Genomic DNA, 13,787 nt, shown 5'->3' with positions numbered 1-13,787 from the left:
ATGTCACAGCTTGGAGAGAGGGTGCTACTGGCATCCAGTGGGGTGAGGCTGAAGATGCTGCTAAACATCCTATAGTGCCCAGGGCAGACCCCCCCAGGACAGACCCCTCCCAGGACAGACGCCCCCAGGACAGACTCCCCCAGGACAGATCCCCCCAGGACAGTCCCCCCGGGACAGATCCCCCCCAGGACAGACCCCCCCCAGGACAGATGCCCCCAGGACAGACACCCCCGGGACAGACCCCCCAGGACAGACCCCCCAGGACAGACGCCCCCAGGACAGACTCCCCAGGACAGACCCTCCCCAGGACAGACTCCCCCGGGACAGACTCCCCCAGGACAGACTCCCCAGGACAGACCCCCCCCAAGACAGACCCCCCCCTCAGGACAGATGCCCCCAGGACAGACCCCCCCCGGGACAGACCCCCCAGGACAGACCCCCCCAGGACAGACCCCCCCACCAGGACAGACCCCCCCCCAGGACAGATCCCCCCAGGACAGATCCCCCGGGACAGATCCCCCCCAGGACAGACCCCCCCCCAGGACAGACGCCCCCAGGACAGACCCCCCCGGGACAGACCCCCCAGGACAGACCCCCCAGGACAGACCCCCCCAGGACAGTCCCCCCAGGACAGACCCCCCAGGACAGATCCCCCCCAGGACAGACCCCCCACCAGGACAGACGCCCCCAGGACAGACCCCCCCGGGACACACCCCCCAGGACAGACCCCCCCAGGACAGACCCCCCCAGGACAGACCCCCCCAGGACAGACTCCCCCAGGACAGACCCCCCCCAGGACAGACGCCCCCAGGACAGACCCCCCCAGGACAGATCCCCCCAGGACAGTCCCCCCGGGACAGACCCCCCGGGACAGATCCTCCCCAGGACAGACCCCCCCCAGGATAGACACCCCCCAGGACAGACCACCCCCAGGACAGACCACCCCCAGGACAGACCCCCGAGGACAGATCCCCCAGGACAGACTCCCCCAGGACAGACCCCCCAGGACAGACCCCCCAGGACAGATCCCCCAGGACAGACCCCCCACCACCACCAGGCCGCATTCAGCTGCAGCTGAGAAACTCTGCTTTGACCCTAGAGAAACAACTTTAAACATCTTTACGTCTTTTTTTTTTTTTTTTTTGAGACAGGGTCTCACTCTGTCACCAAGGCTGGAGTGCAGTGGTACAATCACGGCTCACTGCAGCCTCCCAAGTAGCTGGCAGTACAGGTGTGTGCCACCATGCTCCGCTAATTAAAAAAATTTTTTTTTGTAGAGACAGGGTCTCACTATGTTGCCCAAGCTGGTTTCAAACTCCTGGGCTCAAGCGATCCTCCCATCTGGGCCTTCCAAAGTGCAGGATTACAGGCATGAGCCACCGTGCCCGGTCTGAACATCTTTATACTACACTTTCACAGGAAGTTTGAAACTCTTTCAGACCTCGGTCTTGTCCACCACCCACACTATGCCTAAGTGATAGTGGTGTTTCAGGATTGCCATTTATTGGGGGGTGGGGGGAAAGTTTATGCAGCTTGAAGTCAGAACCTCGGGAGAAGTTTTTCAGCAAAGGTATGTACATGTGAATTCTGACTCTGAATGGGTCCCTTGGCAGTGGTGTGGCAGTCTTACATTCGGGCAATACCTTCTCTCTTTTGGGCTTGATTTCTCTGAAAACATCACAGTAGCCCATTACAGCTTCGACAAATTTCAGCATCCCCAGCCCGGCTTTACTGACAGCTTCCATTTCTTCAGTTGTGGTATTAAGAGTCTTCAAGAGGCCTAACGTGAAACATGCAATAATTTTTATGAGTGGCAAGCTTCATCTTGGGAGCATAAAATAGACAAAATAAGCGTAACTAGTTTCTTATTCTTCAGTGGCCCTGTGAGCAGAAGGCACACAGCTCTCCTATGGCCAACAGCGTGGTGTCAAACCAAGATGGGTTCTGCATAAACGGATGTTTCAGATGTGGGCAAGGGACATGGTTTACTGCCACCCAGGACGCAGGTGTCACGCAGGAGACCCAGGGCGTGACGGAGACTCCCAACTGGGCACCCAGGTGGCTAACTGGAATTCACAGGCCATTACAGGTCACCTGTTACCTTCACCCGCACCCTCACCCCAGGAGTAATTTCACATAAACGGAAGTCCATCCAATGAAGATTCAGACAGAGGGAGTGCCTTGGGTTTTTGTAGTGGTTGGGGTCATCTGTGTTGAGATTGCTTTTGTTTTTAAGGGGCTAAGAAAAAGCATTTGATAAGAGTCTAAATAAACCATCAAACACAGCGTTAACTTGTATTGCTTTTCGCAAAGACTAACACCATTCCACTATCACCGCCTGGCTGAGCACTGGGCAGGGTCAGGAACTGAGCTCAAAGGGAACTCAGTCCTATAACCAAAGATGGAGGAGAGGCTGGCCATCAGTGATGCTGCCCACCCCCATGCCCACTCCCCAGGGACCTCCAGAAGACTTGACACTGACAAGAGGAGAAAGGGGGGAAGTCAAGGTCAGACCAGCTCTGGGCTTCTGCGTGTGCACTGAACAGCACTGGGTGAGATGCACAGAAGACAAGGCTGGGCTAGGTTCCAATGAGAAGATCCTATTTCCTGACAGGGAGAGCTAGGACTAGTGCTGAATCGAACCCTCAGTGGGCACGGCTGCTGCCACGCATCCCCAGCCACTCTCCCTGGGTCACGTCATGGGGCTGCTGTTTTCCTCTGGTGACCATCAGTTGCCTGTTCCATCCCATACCATCTGACCAGAAGGGGAGGGCCTGCCCACGACAAGCCTCCTTGCCCTCCATCCCTGTCCCAGAGCCTGAGATGCCAGACCGAGATCCACCCTGGCGATTCCCACACATGGCTACACTCACCTTTGATGTTTTTCACTTGGCTCTGGGTAATTGAATCAAAATCAATCTCCATCAGAGACCGCAGGAAATTCGGGTCGGACATCACGCCCTTGGCTGTTTTCCAGTTCAGCTCTTTGTACCCTTTCATGATGAGGATGCATTCGCAGACCGTCTGCACCTGCTTCGGGGGCTTAGCAAACGACCTGGCAAGAAACCAAGGCACACGTGGGTCACAACCCCGGGATGTGGCCAGGATCTGGCCTGAAAGAGAGCTCCAGAAAAACGAGCTCAACCAAAAGACAGTCCCTGGAGCTGATGCTGCAGGCAAACGAAAGAAGCCAGGTCCCAACACAAACGGCACTCCTGGGCGGGAGCGTCCCTAAGGGCAGGGCCGGGTCCCCCTCTCAGGTTCCAGACCAGGCTCCTGGAATGGTGCGGGGGCAGCATTAAAATACAAACCCAGGCCGTCCCCGGAGCGTCTGGATCAGTGGTTAGGGGGCAGCCTGAGCACCTATGTTTTAATTACACCCTCGGCTGATTCCTCAGACTCTAAATGGTGGCTGCCGTCATTATTGTCATTATCATTATCATCATCATCATCACCACCACCACCACCACCACCATTATCTCTCCCCGTTTACTAGATGGACAAACAGGGTCCTGGGAGCTTGCATGACTGGCTGTGCTGACACCGCCTGGGAAGCCTGGGGTCCCCGCATCTTGGGCTCTTTCCAGGCTATGTTGCCCCGTAATTGTGTTCTGTGGCTTTGATAAGATTAGATCATCACTCTGCTCCTCCAGAACGCAGATGTCCACTGCCCTTGGTCCTCTGGAGAACCAGAACTGCCAACGGAACAGGAGACAGAACAGCAGCGCTGGTGCAAAGGCCGGAGAAGGAACCGAACCCATCTCACTGGGGCATCCCGCTGCCAGGCAAGGTCAGTGAAAGCCACAGGAGTCTCCCAGACCACGCCATGGAAAGACAGAAGTGGAAGAGAACAGCACAGACAAGGCAAAGCAGGAGAGGAAGGAAAAGCAGGAGAGAAGAGCAGGAGACAGAGGTCCCGGAGGGCATGGATGCAGTGTGGGGGCGGCCAGGCAGGGGCCCAGGCATTTGTGCTCTGGTAGGAGGCTGGGGTGAGCCAGAGAAGAAAGAGGGGGATGGAGGGACAGAGGGGGAGACACATGCACAAGAACAGAGACAGGGAGACAGGGAGGAGACAGAGAGACAGGGAGGAGACAGAGAGACAGGGAGGAGACAGGAAGACAGGGAGGAGACAGGGAGGGGACAGAGAGACAGGGAGGAGACAGGGAGATAGGGAGGAGACAGAGAGACAGGGAGGAGACAGCCTGAGCAGACAGCAACCAGCAACCTGGAGGCTTTCTGCAGTGAGCAAATCCCCCACCCCTCCTGACCCCGGAACCCTCACACACTCCCACACAGACAGCAGAGGAGAGAAGGCCCCATAGTGTACGGACAAGCCAGGGCAACAGCCAGGAGGGAGGGCGCCCACACTTCAGCACAAAGCCCAGTGATGAAAGAAAGGCCCTGAGTCACCGGGGAAAGGCTCAATTACGCTGGTGTTGGCTGCTTAGGAAAGCGGCGGGGCTGTCAAGTGTCTTTAAAAGGTCCCTTCAGGGTGGATGGAAACCAGGCCCCGGCCACTGCTCTGTGAACAAGCAGGTGGGGAAAGAATGGGGGAGATGTTTTCAGATTCAAGACAGAAGGAGCCCAGGCCTGTCGCGGGGTCCTGAGCCCTTGGGCAAGTTAGGAACCAGCCAGGGCGTCAGTTTCCCCATCTGTGAAGTAGAGACGCAGAACTGGAACCTTCCAGTTCCCAAATCCTCTGAGTCTACCAAAGTGACGTTTTCTGCTGTTGGGTTACAGGCCACGCTCTGGGATCTCACTTATCCAGAACACACCACTTTCCACAATGCCGGATGACCAAGGTGTGTGAAATGTCGAGGTTGCAAGTCAAGAGAAAGGGAGATGTCTGTTTAATTTGATTCCCTTCTTCTATCACAAAACAAACTCAGGAATGAGAAAGGGAGAATGTTATGCTACCCTCCCTAGAGGAAAATAATCATTATAAACCCCACTCCCCACCTCCCAGTACTCTACCCCTGACACACCAGCTGTCTCTGCTTTTTCTCCAGCCGAGCTCCTTGCAATCTCAGAGAAGGTGCCCCCTCCGCCCTCTGTGACCATGACTAGGTCAGGTCCCAACATCCACTGTCAGAGCAGCAAGGACCTTTCCTTCCTAACCTAATCCTACATAATTTCCCCATGCACATGGGATTCCTATAGGAAAACAGAGTGTCAGCACCACGCAGTGAAGACCCTGCCTGCCTCACTGCTGATGGGCCCCAGTGCCTGCTCAGGGCAGGGATGGGGTGGGGGACAGACACCCAGTGACTATTGAATGAATGAAAGGAAGAAAAGTGAAACTCAAGAGCCAGCAACAAAGGGAGGCTTTTATAGTTTTATAGTTAGAGAAACATCTACTTCTAATCTTCATGACTCTTCATCTTCCTGCCTTAACATTTAATGATTTCTACAAAGAGGATTGAGTATGATAAGAAGGAAGCGCTTTTTAAGGACTTAAAAGATTATAAAATTGTCAAGATGTAAGTGCCGGCTCATTGCGCTTAACATCCAAATGACCTGAGAAAAGCCAGATTTTACTCATCTGGAAAAACTCAAATTGGATCCAAACTCACACAGAACCCCAGGAAAAAAATCCTCAATAGATAAAAGATTTAAATATAAAAAATTAAAACATAAGAGTACAAAAAGAAATCATGGGGAAATTATTTTACAATCTTGCAGTGTGATCAGGACTTTTAACTAGGACACAATATCCAAAAGCCACAAAATAGGTCGGGTGCGGTGGCTCATGCCTGTAATCCCAACACTTTGGGAGGCTGAGGTGGGTGGATCACCTGAGGTCAGGAGTTTGAGACCAGCCTGGCCAACATGGTGAAAGCCCATCTCTACTAAAAATACAAACATTAGCCGGGCATGGTGGCGGGTGTCTATAACCCCAGCTACTTGTGAGGCTGAGGCAGGAGAATCGTTTGAACCTGGAAGGCAGGGGTTGCAGTGAGCCGAGATCGCGCCACTGCACTCCAGCCTGGGCGACAGAATGAGACTCTGTCTCAAAAAATAAATTTAAAAAAAGCCACAAAGGCCGGGCGCGGTGGCTCACTCCTGTAATCCCAGCACTTTGGGAGGCCGAGGCGGGTGGATCACGAGGTCAGGAGATCGAGACCATCCTGGCTAACACGGTGAAACCCCATCTCCACTAAAAATACAAAAAAAAATTAGCCAGGCGTCGTGGCGGGCGTCTGGAGGTACTCAGGAGGCTGGAGCTACTCAGGAGGCTGAGGCAGGAGAATGGCGTGAACCCGGGAGGCGGAGGTTGCAGTGAGCCGAGATCGTGCCACTGCACTCCAGCCTGGGTGACTGAGCAAGACTCTGTCTCAAAAAAAAAAAGCCACAAAATAAAATATTGCTAAAATCTGCCACATAAAAATAAACATAGATGGCAAAAACACACACACACATAAACCTCATAAACAAAGTCAAATAGCCCATGACAAACCAGGAAAAGATTTGCAACTCACCTTATGGATAAAAAGCTGAGCTCCCCATTATATAAAAAGCCCCTGTAAATGGTTTTGAAATAAAAAGCAACAATAACCACGACCCAATAGATACGCAAACCAAGTTCACAGAAGAGGAAATACACATAACTCTTAGACACACTTTTCGCATAGGAAAAAAAAAAGGCCAGCCTCACTCACACTAAGAGAAATGCAAATTAAAACTACACAAGTACCACTCCTCATCTACAAAATATGCAAAAATCCCAACATGTGATCGCGCCCCCTGTTGGTGAGTCTAGGAAAAAGCAGGTACTACTCATTTGGATTGTTGGTGAGGATAAATAGGTTCCATCCCCACGGCGGGGATTAGGCAACAGCTATGAACACTATAAATGCCTACACCCTGGGACCCAGCAATTCCACTTCCAGAAATGTATCCTGCAGGTGGACTCGCCCAGGTGCACAATGAACTATGGTCAGATTTATTCTTTGCCACGCTGTTTGTAAAGGCAAAAGACTGGAGATACAATCAATTTATTTAACAAACTCATCAGTAAGGGCTTGTTAAGTAAATTATGGCACAGCCACATAATGGAATGTGAAGGAATGTTCTAAAATATCAGGGAAGTTCATCATACATCAACATGCAAAAGCTCTCCAAAATATATTGCTAAGCAGAAAAGATGCAGAAAGATATGCATAGGGTGTTATAATTTGTATATAAAAGAAGGAAAAAAGGATTTGCAGGTATCCCTTGCTCTCCAAACCCTCAGAACCTGAAGTCAGGAAGAGAAGAGACCCTTGTGTACCTGGTTGCCTTGGTCATGCATGAAAATCCTCAGGAAGTGTATATGAGAAATGATATACCCATACTACCTGTTGCAGTGTGGGAAGGTGACCACAGCTGATAGAGGACACAGTGGCCGTGGGCTTTTCCCAGCATACCTTTTGGATGCTGGAGCCATAATCACAGCTAATGCTTTCATGGCTCTGACCATGTGCCCAGCCCAGTTCTTCACATATAGGCTCATATGATCCTCATGAAGACCCTGATGCAGCCGAGACAATTCTTATCCACATTTTACAAATGAAGAAACTGGAGCACAGAGAGGTTAGATGACTTGCTAAACATCACACAGCAAAGAGGCAGAGCCATGTATGAATGTGTAAAAATTATTCCTTTTGTACTTAGGCTTTCTCAGGGGTGAGCTGGGCACCTGTCTGCAATGCCTGTCTCACTGCAGGGGACACATGCCAAGCCCTCTATTTGGCCCCATGGAAGCTCCCCCCTACTCCTCCACCTTGGGTTGATGGAAGGGACTCACCGTTCCTTCTCTTCAAATAAATCCCCTTCAAAAATCCTTCCTAGTCTCTGCTCTCACGATGTTTTTATGCTGCTGACCTGGGAGCAGTGCCCCAAATCCTATCACCGGTAGCTAGAAATTTCCCTGGAGGATGTGTGTGCTGACCGTGTCTCCTACCCCTCCGCTGGGTGTGCACTTCCACTGTGTCCTGGTACCTCAGCCTAAACTTCCAACGCCTAGTGCTGAAGTTTTAATACATCGATCCTTATACCTTCCTTGACACCATCCTCAACACTGAACTAATGACTTCTTGCTGACCACAGTGGCACCTCCAAGTGACCTCCCAAGAATGAACCAGGTCCCCTGTCCTGGAATGAGCTGAATTCCATGCTCAGATTCACAAATGTTTCACCAATAAGAAAACAAGGGCACGGACTTGGACAAGGAGTGCTGCTCAGCCTTCACAGATAGCACAGAGGCAGAGAAACAGGAAGCGCAGGGAACATGCACCACTGCAGCAGGAGGCCAGAATGGAAGCCCACTACTGACCCAGGAACGGAGCCTCTCGGCTGCGAGACCCGTGTGTGGGGCCAGGAAGACTGATCTCCTTCTGGATGAAGAGTGAGGAAGGAGAGAGCTGAGGCTCCCACGCCGAGGGGTCTGTGCGGGGCCAGGCAGCACAGGGGCAGAGGCAGTGGGCGGAGGCTGGCACCAGGACAGTGTTCCCTCCCAGGGCTTTACTCACAAGACTCAACTGACCATCAGAGCCCAGGAACAGTGCCCTGGGGAGGCCAAGCCATGCGAGGAGAAAGCTTGCTAGCCCACGCCACACCACGTTACCCTCGCTGACGGCATATGAGCCCTCTGGTGTGGGGGACAGGGTCATCTTACAGATTGATTTGCAAGATGTATGGGGGCCTCAATAGTGACCTACTCTCACCCTCCTTGAAAGCCTCCTTGGCTGGAAATGGATTCAGGCATCGCCAGTCCGGCCGTGGTGTGCACACATCTCTGCTGAGCTGTTTTCAGCAGGGCTCAGCCCCGTGGTGAGCATCCTGCCCCTGCTTAGGGCAGACACTTGCCCCCGCATGTTCCGTGAAGAGCACTCTTTTACCCCACTCCATCCTTCCCTTGGCCTGGGTTCAAGGTCAGCAGGCCCTGCTTCCTACTAGCTGGGGGATCTGGATGCCTGGGGCGCCCACCTCATCTCCCTGGGCCTCACTTTCCCCATCCGAAAATGAGGGCAACAACAGTCTGCACCGTGGAGAGAGCCAGGCACAGTGGCAGCATGTGGCATCAGCTCCTTTGTAAGCTCCTGGTTGCCACGATCATGGAGACTACTGGCCTGCAGAGGTGGAATGGAAGCCCAGAATGGTGGCTCAGGTGCATTACCTAATCTCAGTCACGTCCGACTTGTCCAGCTTCTGCAGCTCCAGCTTCGCGGCCTCCAGGATGGGCATGACCTCCGCCAGGGTCGTCTCGGCCTCGTCCTTCTCCATGGCAATGACCTTGTTCTGCTCCTCTATCTCCATGGCCTTTTCCTCCGCCAGTTTCTTCTTCTCCTCGGCTGCAGGGTAGGACAGGGGGTGAGTAAAGCTTGGGCTCAGAGGAGATGTACTCGCAGCCCCAGCTCTGAGCAGAGTGCAGTCCTCAAAGGTTGGCTTGAGCCCTAGCGGGGATCTAAGGGGCTTTGGCCAATGTGGCAGCCTCAGTGATCCTGGTGGGACAGAAAAACTCACCATGCGTGGGGCCTCCAGCACTAGGCAGCCACCCTGACTCTGACTTTCCTCAACTGGCCCACCTGTGTCCCACCCACTCCATCCAGGACAAATCCCATGGCTCCTGATAGCCCCCAGCCCTGCCTCGCCGGTGTTCACTGAGGATGCCGGGGTCCCCCTTCTGCTTACCGGCTCCCTGCGATCTCCTCCTTCTGCCTCTCATCGCCTCTTCCTACGCTCATTTGGGCCCAGCCAGAGCCACCCTCTAAGGAGCCTGCCCCTCTGTCGCCCTCTCTCTCCCTTCCTTGCTGACTTGCTTTATGACACCAATCGCAATCAGAAGTTTCATTTCACCATTGGCTGATTCACTGTCTGGGTGCCCTCACTCACTAGGATGTCAGCACCTCCCCGAGGGCCAGAACCCCAAAACCTAGAGCAGGACTTGGCTCACAGTGGTTTGAACAGTGTCACCCCACCAAGATTCGTGCCTACTGGGACCTCAGGATGTGACCTTATTTGGAAGTGGGTCTTTGTAGATGGAATTAGTTAAGATTAGGTCATACGGGGTTAGGGTGGGCCCTAAATCCAATGCCTGGGGTCCCTATCAGAAGGCCATGTGGAGACACACAGGGAAGAGGGGCGTGTGGCAATGGAGACAGACACTGGAGTGGTGCATTTATAAGCTAAGCTAAGGAATACCAAGGGCTGCCAACAACCCCAAGAAGCTGGAAGAGGCTTCCCCTAGAGCTTTCAGAGGGAGCATGGTCTTGGCACCTTGATGTCAGACTTCGGCCTCCAGAACTGTGAGACAATAAATTTCTGTTGTTGGCCAGGCATGGAGGCTCACACCTGTAATCCCAGCACTTTGGGAGGCCGAGGCAGGTAGATCACCTAAGGTTGGGAGTTCGGGACCAGCCTGGCCAACATGGCGAAACCCCGTCTCTACTAAAAATACAAAAATTAGCTAGGCGTGGTGACAGGCGCCTGTAATCTCAGCTACTCAGGAGGCTGAGGCAGGAGAATCGCTTAAACCCAGGAGGCAGAAGTTGCAGTGAGCCGAGATCGCGCCACTGCACTCCAGCCTAGGTGACAGAGCGAGACTCCGTCTCAAAAAAATAAATAAATTAATTAATTCAAAAAAATAAATGTCTTGTTTTCAGCCCCCAGATCATGGTGCTTTGTTACAGCAGCCCCGGGAGATGAATGCAGCAGGCCTTCTACAAACAGATGCTGGCTGCAGAGGCTCTGCCTCCCGCATGATAAGGTCTCTCGGAACCCATCTCCACAGCTAACAAGCCAGCACTGGCACTTGCAGCGTGCAAAGCTGTGCACGGGCCCTGACACTGTAAAGGGTCCCCAGCCCAGGCACTGCTTGTCCCTGGGGCAGCAGGGGGATGAATGCATCAGAAAAGGGTAGCAAGATCACGAGTGTGGAACCTTCGGAACAGAAAAGCAGAAAGGAAGCTGTCTAAGCTGTGAGCGTGCTGAGGCGCGGGGGTGGGGGACAGTGCCAGCAGGAACGGAGCGCAGAGGTAACAGGACCACCAGAGCTGGCTGGGAAGGAAGAGGGCTGGTACAGGCCTCGGGAACCTCAGTGTGGGGAGCAGCCTGCAAAGGGGGCTGGCGAAGCCAGGTGCTTGAGTCATGTTGAGGAGCAAAATTGTGGGCTCTTTCAGCCAGGCAGAAGCATGGGCTGGAGGCTGGGGCAGGTGCTGAAGAGCCACCCTCAGGAGAGAGGATTGTTTGCACTCCACCCTACCCTCTGTGGGACTTGTCAATGTATCCCATTCCTATGGCCACCAGGATTGGTTTGGGCATGGGCATGTGACCCAAATCTGTCCAATCACAGCCAATTCTGGGAGCTTTGTGGGAATGTATGGGAAAGAAGAGCCCTCTCTCCCCTGGGGATGCTGAGCTAATAGGATGCCAACCTCATGCTGGAGGCTCCCAAACTCTCAGCATGGACAGAGCCAGCTGCCTGAGATGAAGCCCAAACAGAAGACAGCAGAGCCAAGAAAGGGAAGGAAAGATTCCCACTGATACACTTGAGTCCTAGATCCAGCTGTGCCTGAAGCCAGCATGCCTCTGGAATCAATGCGTTTCCACTTTGGATTAAGCCACTTTGAGCTCAGTTTCCACCATTTGCAACCCTGGAAACAGAGTTCCTAGATGAAGCTTCCTCCAAAATTCCAAGTGGGAGCAAGGTGACCCTGGACAAGGATGATGGCAATGGGGAAAGAAAAACAAGCACAGGTAGGAGAGGCACTAAACATGGGTGTGGCAAACAGGCGGTCCTCAGTACAAACTGTGGCCTGGGCACTGGGGGAGGGGCTCTCTTGGTTGTGAGCCTCTTCGAGGCAGGGGTTGAGTCTCATTCAGTTTCTAGCCCCCACTCTCCCTACCACGGTGGCTGCCATGAAGCTGAAGTCAGTATCTGCTGACTGGACAGATGAATACGTGGAATACCAGCATCCTTCAAGACACTTCCAGTCTAGTTTTACATCTAGGGGGCCAGGAATATATAGTTTTTTTACATTTAGGGGGCCAGAAATATATAGTTTTTAAAAGACAGATCAAAGCAAAGTGCAGCTATGTGGGAATGAGGCATTTGATCAAAGTTCTGGAAGGAGAAACATGGACAGGAAGAAAGAAGTGGTATGGATATTCTTAGCAGACCAAAGGGAGAGAAAGAGCAAGTTACTGCAGGACTCACACAGGCATGAAGAAGTGATGCTGTGAGCAGGCGACAGGGTGTCATGAGAAATTAGGTAGGCAAGATGACACAGAGGGATTGATGGGACCCTTCACGGCCACAGTGAGGACTCAGCATCAAAACAGGCAGCAGGGATATGCCACAAATTCCTGGGAAAGGATATCTATCGATTAAGTTGCTTTGGTTGCAAGCAACAGAAGCTAATGATGGTCAAGTTAAGAAAAACGTGAAATTGTTTTAAGAAGATATGGTAGCTCACAGACATGGAAGGTGCTGAAACACATAAACTAGAGGCGCCTCAGGGATCTGGGCTCGGGCACTGAATGCAGTCTCTTCACAGCGCTGCTGTGCAATGAATGAACACAAATAATCTTCAGTCTTTATATTGGCTGATTCAAAATGTGCAGTCCCAGAGAACATCTAATTGGTCTGTCAGGGTTAGAATAAGCCCATCCTGATGGCAGGCACTGGGAGTCGGGGAGAGGCAGTTTGCCAACACCAAGTTAAGGTGCTGTTGCCAGAGTGATGACAAATGGATCCTGTGCACAGGGCCGGGTGCAATGACAAAGGAACTGAGCCGAGATGACACTTAGCAGCAACACGAACACGGACCAGCAGGAGAAGGAAGAGGCAGGCAGGTTGAGCGGCATCTGCAGGAATCTGGGAACGAGCTGGGGAGGGTACACATCAGAAGCCACTGGCCCAAAGACCTAGAGAGGAGGCTTAGAGGCCAGGCACAGAGCTGTGGGCTGCAGGAGCTGTCCTGTGCCAGGCATCGCGAGAGGGTAGAGTCGTCAAGAGCAGGACAGTGCAGGTGACACAGAGGCTCGGCCAAGAAGACCGAGGGAAGGGGCCCAAGAAAGAACCTTGAAACAGCTTCAAGAACCAAGAAAGTCCCGCGTCGATGGTGCCGAGGCTTAGGTCATTTCAACCCCACGGACTTAGTTCACCAGCCCATAGAGGGTCGAGTGACTTTTCCACTCCCCTGCACATCCTCAGGCTACCAGCGCAGGGGCCTACATATGGTAGCTTCTCAGTGCTTATGAAAGGGGACGAGACTGGCTGGACACGAATTCAGAAAGAAAACAGGAATTGCAGGGTCAAAGATGGCACGCTCGGTGCCTACAAGCAGTTTCACAGGGACGTCCTGGCAGAGCCCTGTCCTGCTCGGGATGGGCTGCCCTGGCCCCGCCCTCACTCACCTACAGCGGTGTTGATGGCGATCTCTTCCAGCAAGGCCTCGCAGGCGGCGGACTTCTCCGCCAGCACGATCTTCTGCTCGGCCAGCTTCTGGTTCAGCTCGTCCAGCTGGATGGTGGCCTCCTTCAGCTTGTCCAGTCCCCCGTCCAGACGCTTGCACTGAGCTGAGGAAAGAGGGCACCTATGTTCATCGTCGAGGTGGCCACTGTTCCCAACACAATCACTGAGATTTGCCTAACTTCAGCTTATCAAAAACAAAACAAAACATTTTTACAACATGGCACGTGTCTTTCGGTACCTCCACTGCCATACTTGGGACGGCATCAGCCAAAATGAATGTATTTCTGAAAACAGTGCTTCCCTTGGCCAATAGCCAGAGCACTTTTTAAAA

At 53.0% G+C, this 13,787-nt stretch overlaps 1 protein-coding gene across 1 annotated transcript in view; it reads right to left on the bottom strand.

Moving 5' to 3' along the window:
- The window catches only part of DNAH10 (dynein axonemal heavy chain 10), a 174,117-nt gene that overhangs the window by 23,124 nt on the left and 137,206 nt on the right, over nt 1-13,787 (bottom strand). Inside the window, exons 56-59 of the mRNA XM_054663807.2 lie at nt 13,399-13,560; nt 9,158-9,332; nt 2,874-3,055; nt 1,644-1,780 (exon numbers count right to left, since the gene is read on the bottom strand). Of these exons, the coding sequence (XP_054519782.2) occupies nt 1,644-1,780; nt 2,874-3,055; nt 9,158-9,332; nt 13,399-13,560 (656 nt within the window). The remainder of the gene's footprint in view (nt 1-1,643; nt 1,781-2,873; nt 3,056-9,157; nt 9,333-13,398; nt 13,561-13,787) is intronic.

Source organism: Pan troglodytes, chromosome 10, assembly GCF_028858775.2.
Source record: "Pan troglodytes isolate AG18354 chromosome 10, NHGRI_mPanTro3-v2.0_pri, whole genome shotgun sequence".
NCBI lineage: Eukaryota > Metazoa > Chordata > Mammalia > Primates > Hominidae > Pan > Pan troglodytes.
This window is presented reverse-complemented; position numbering and strand designations above follow the sequence as displayed.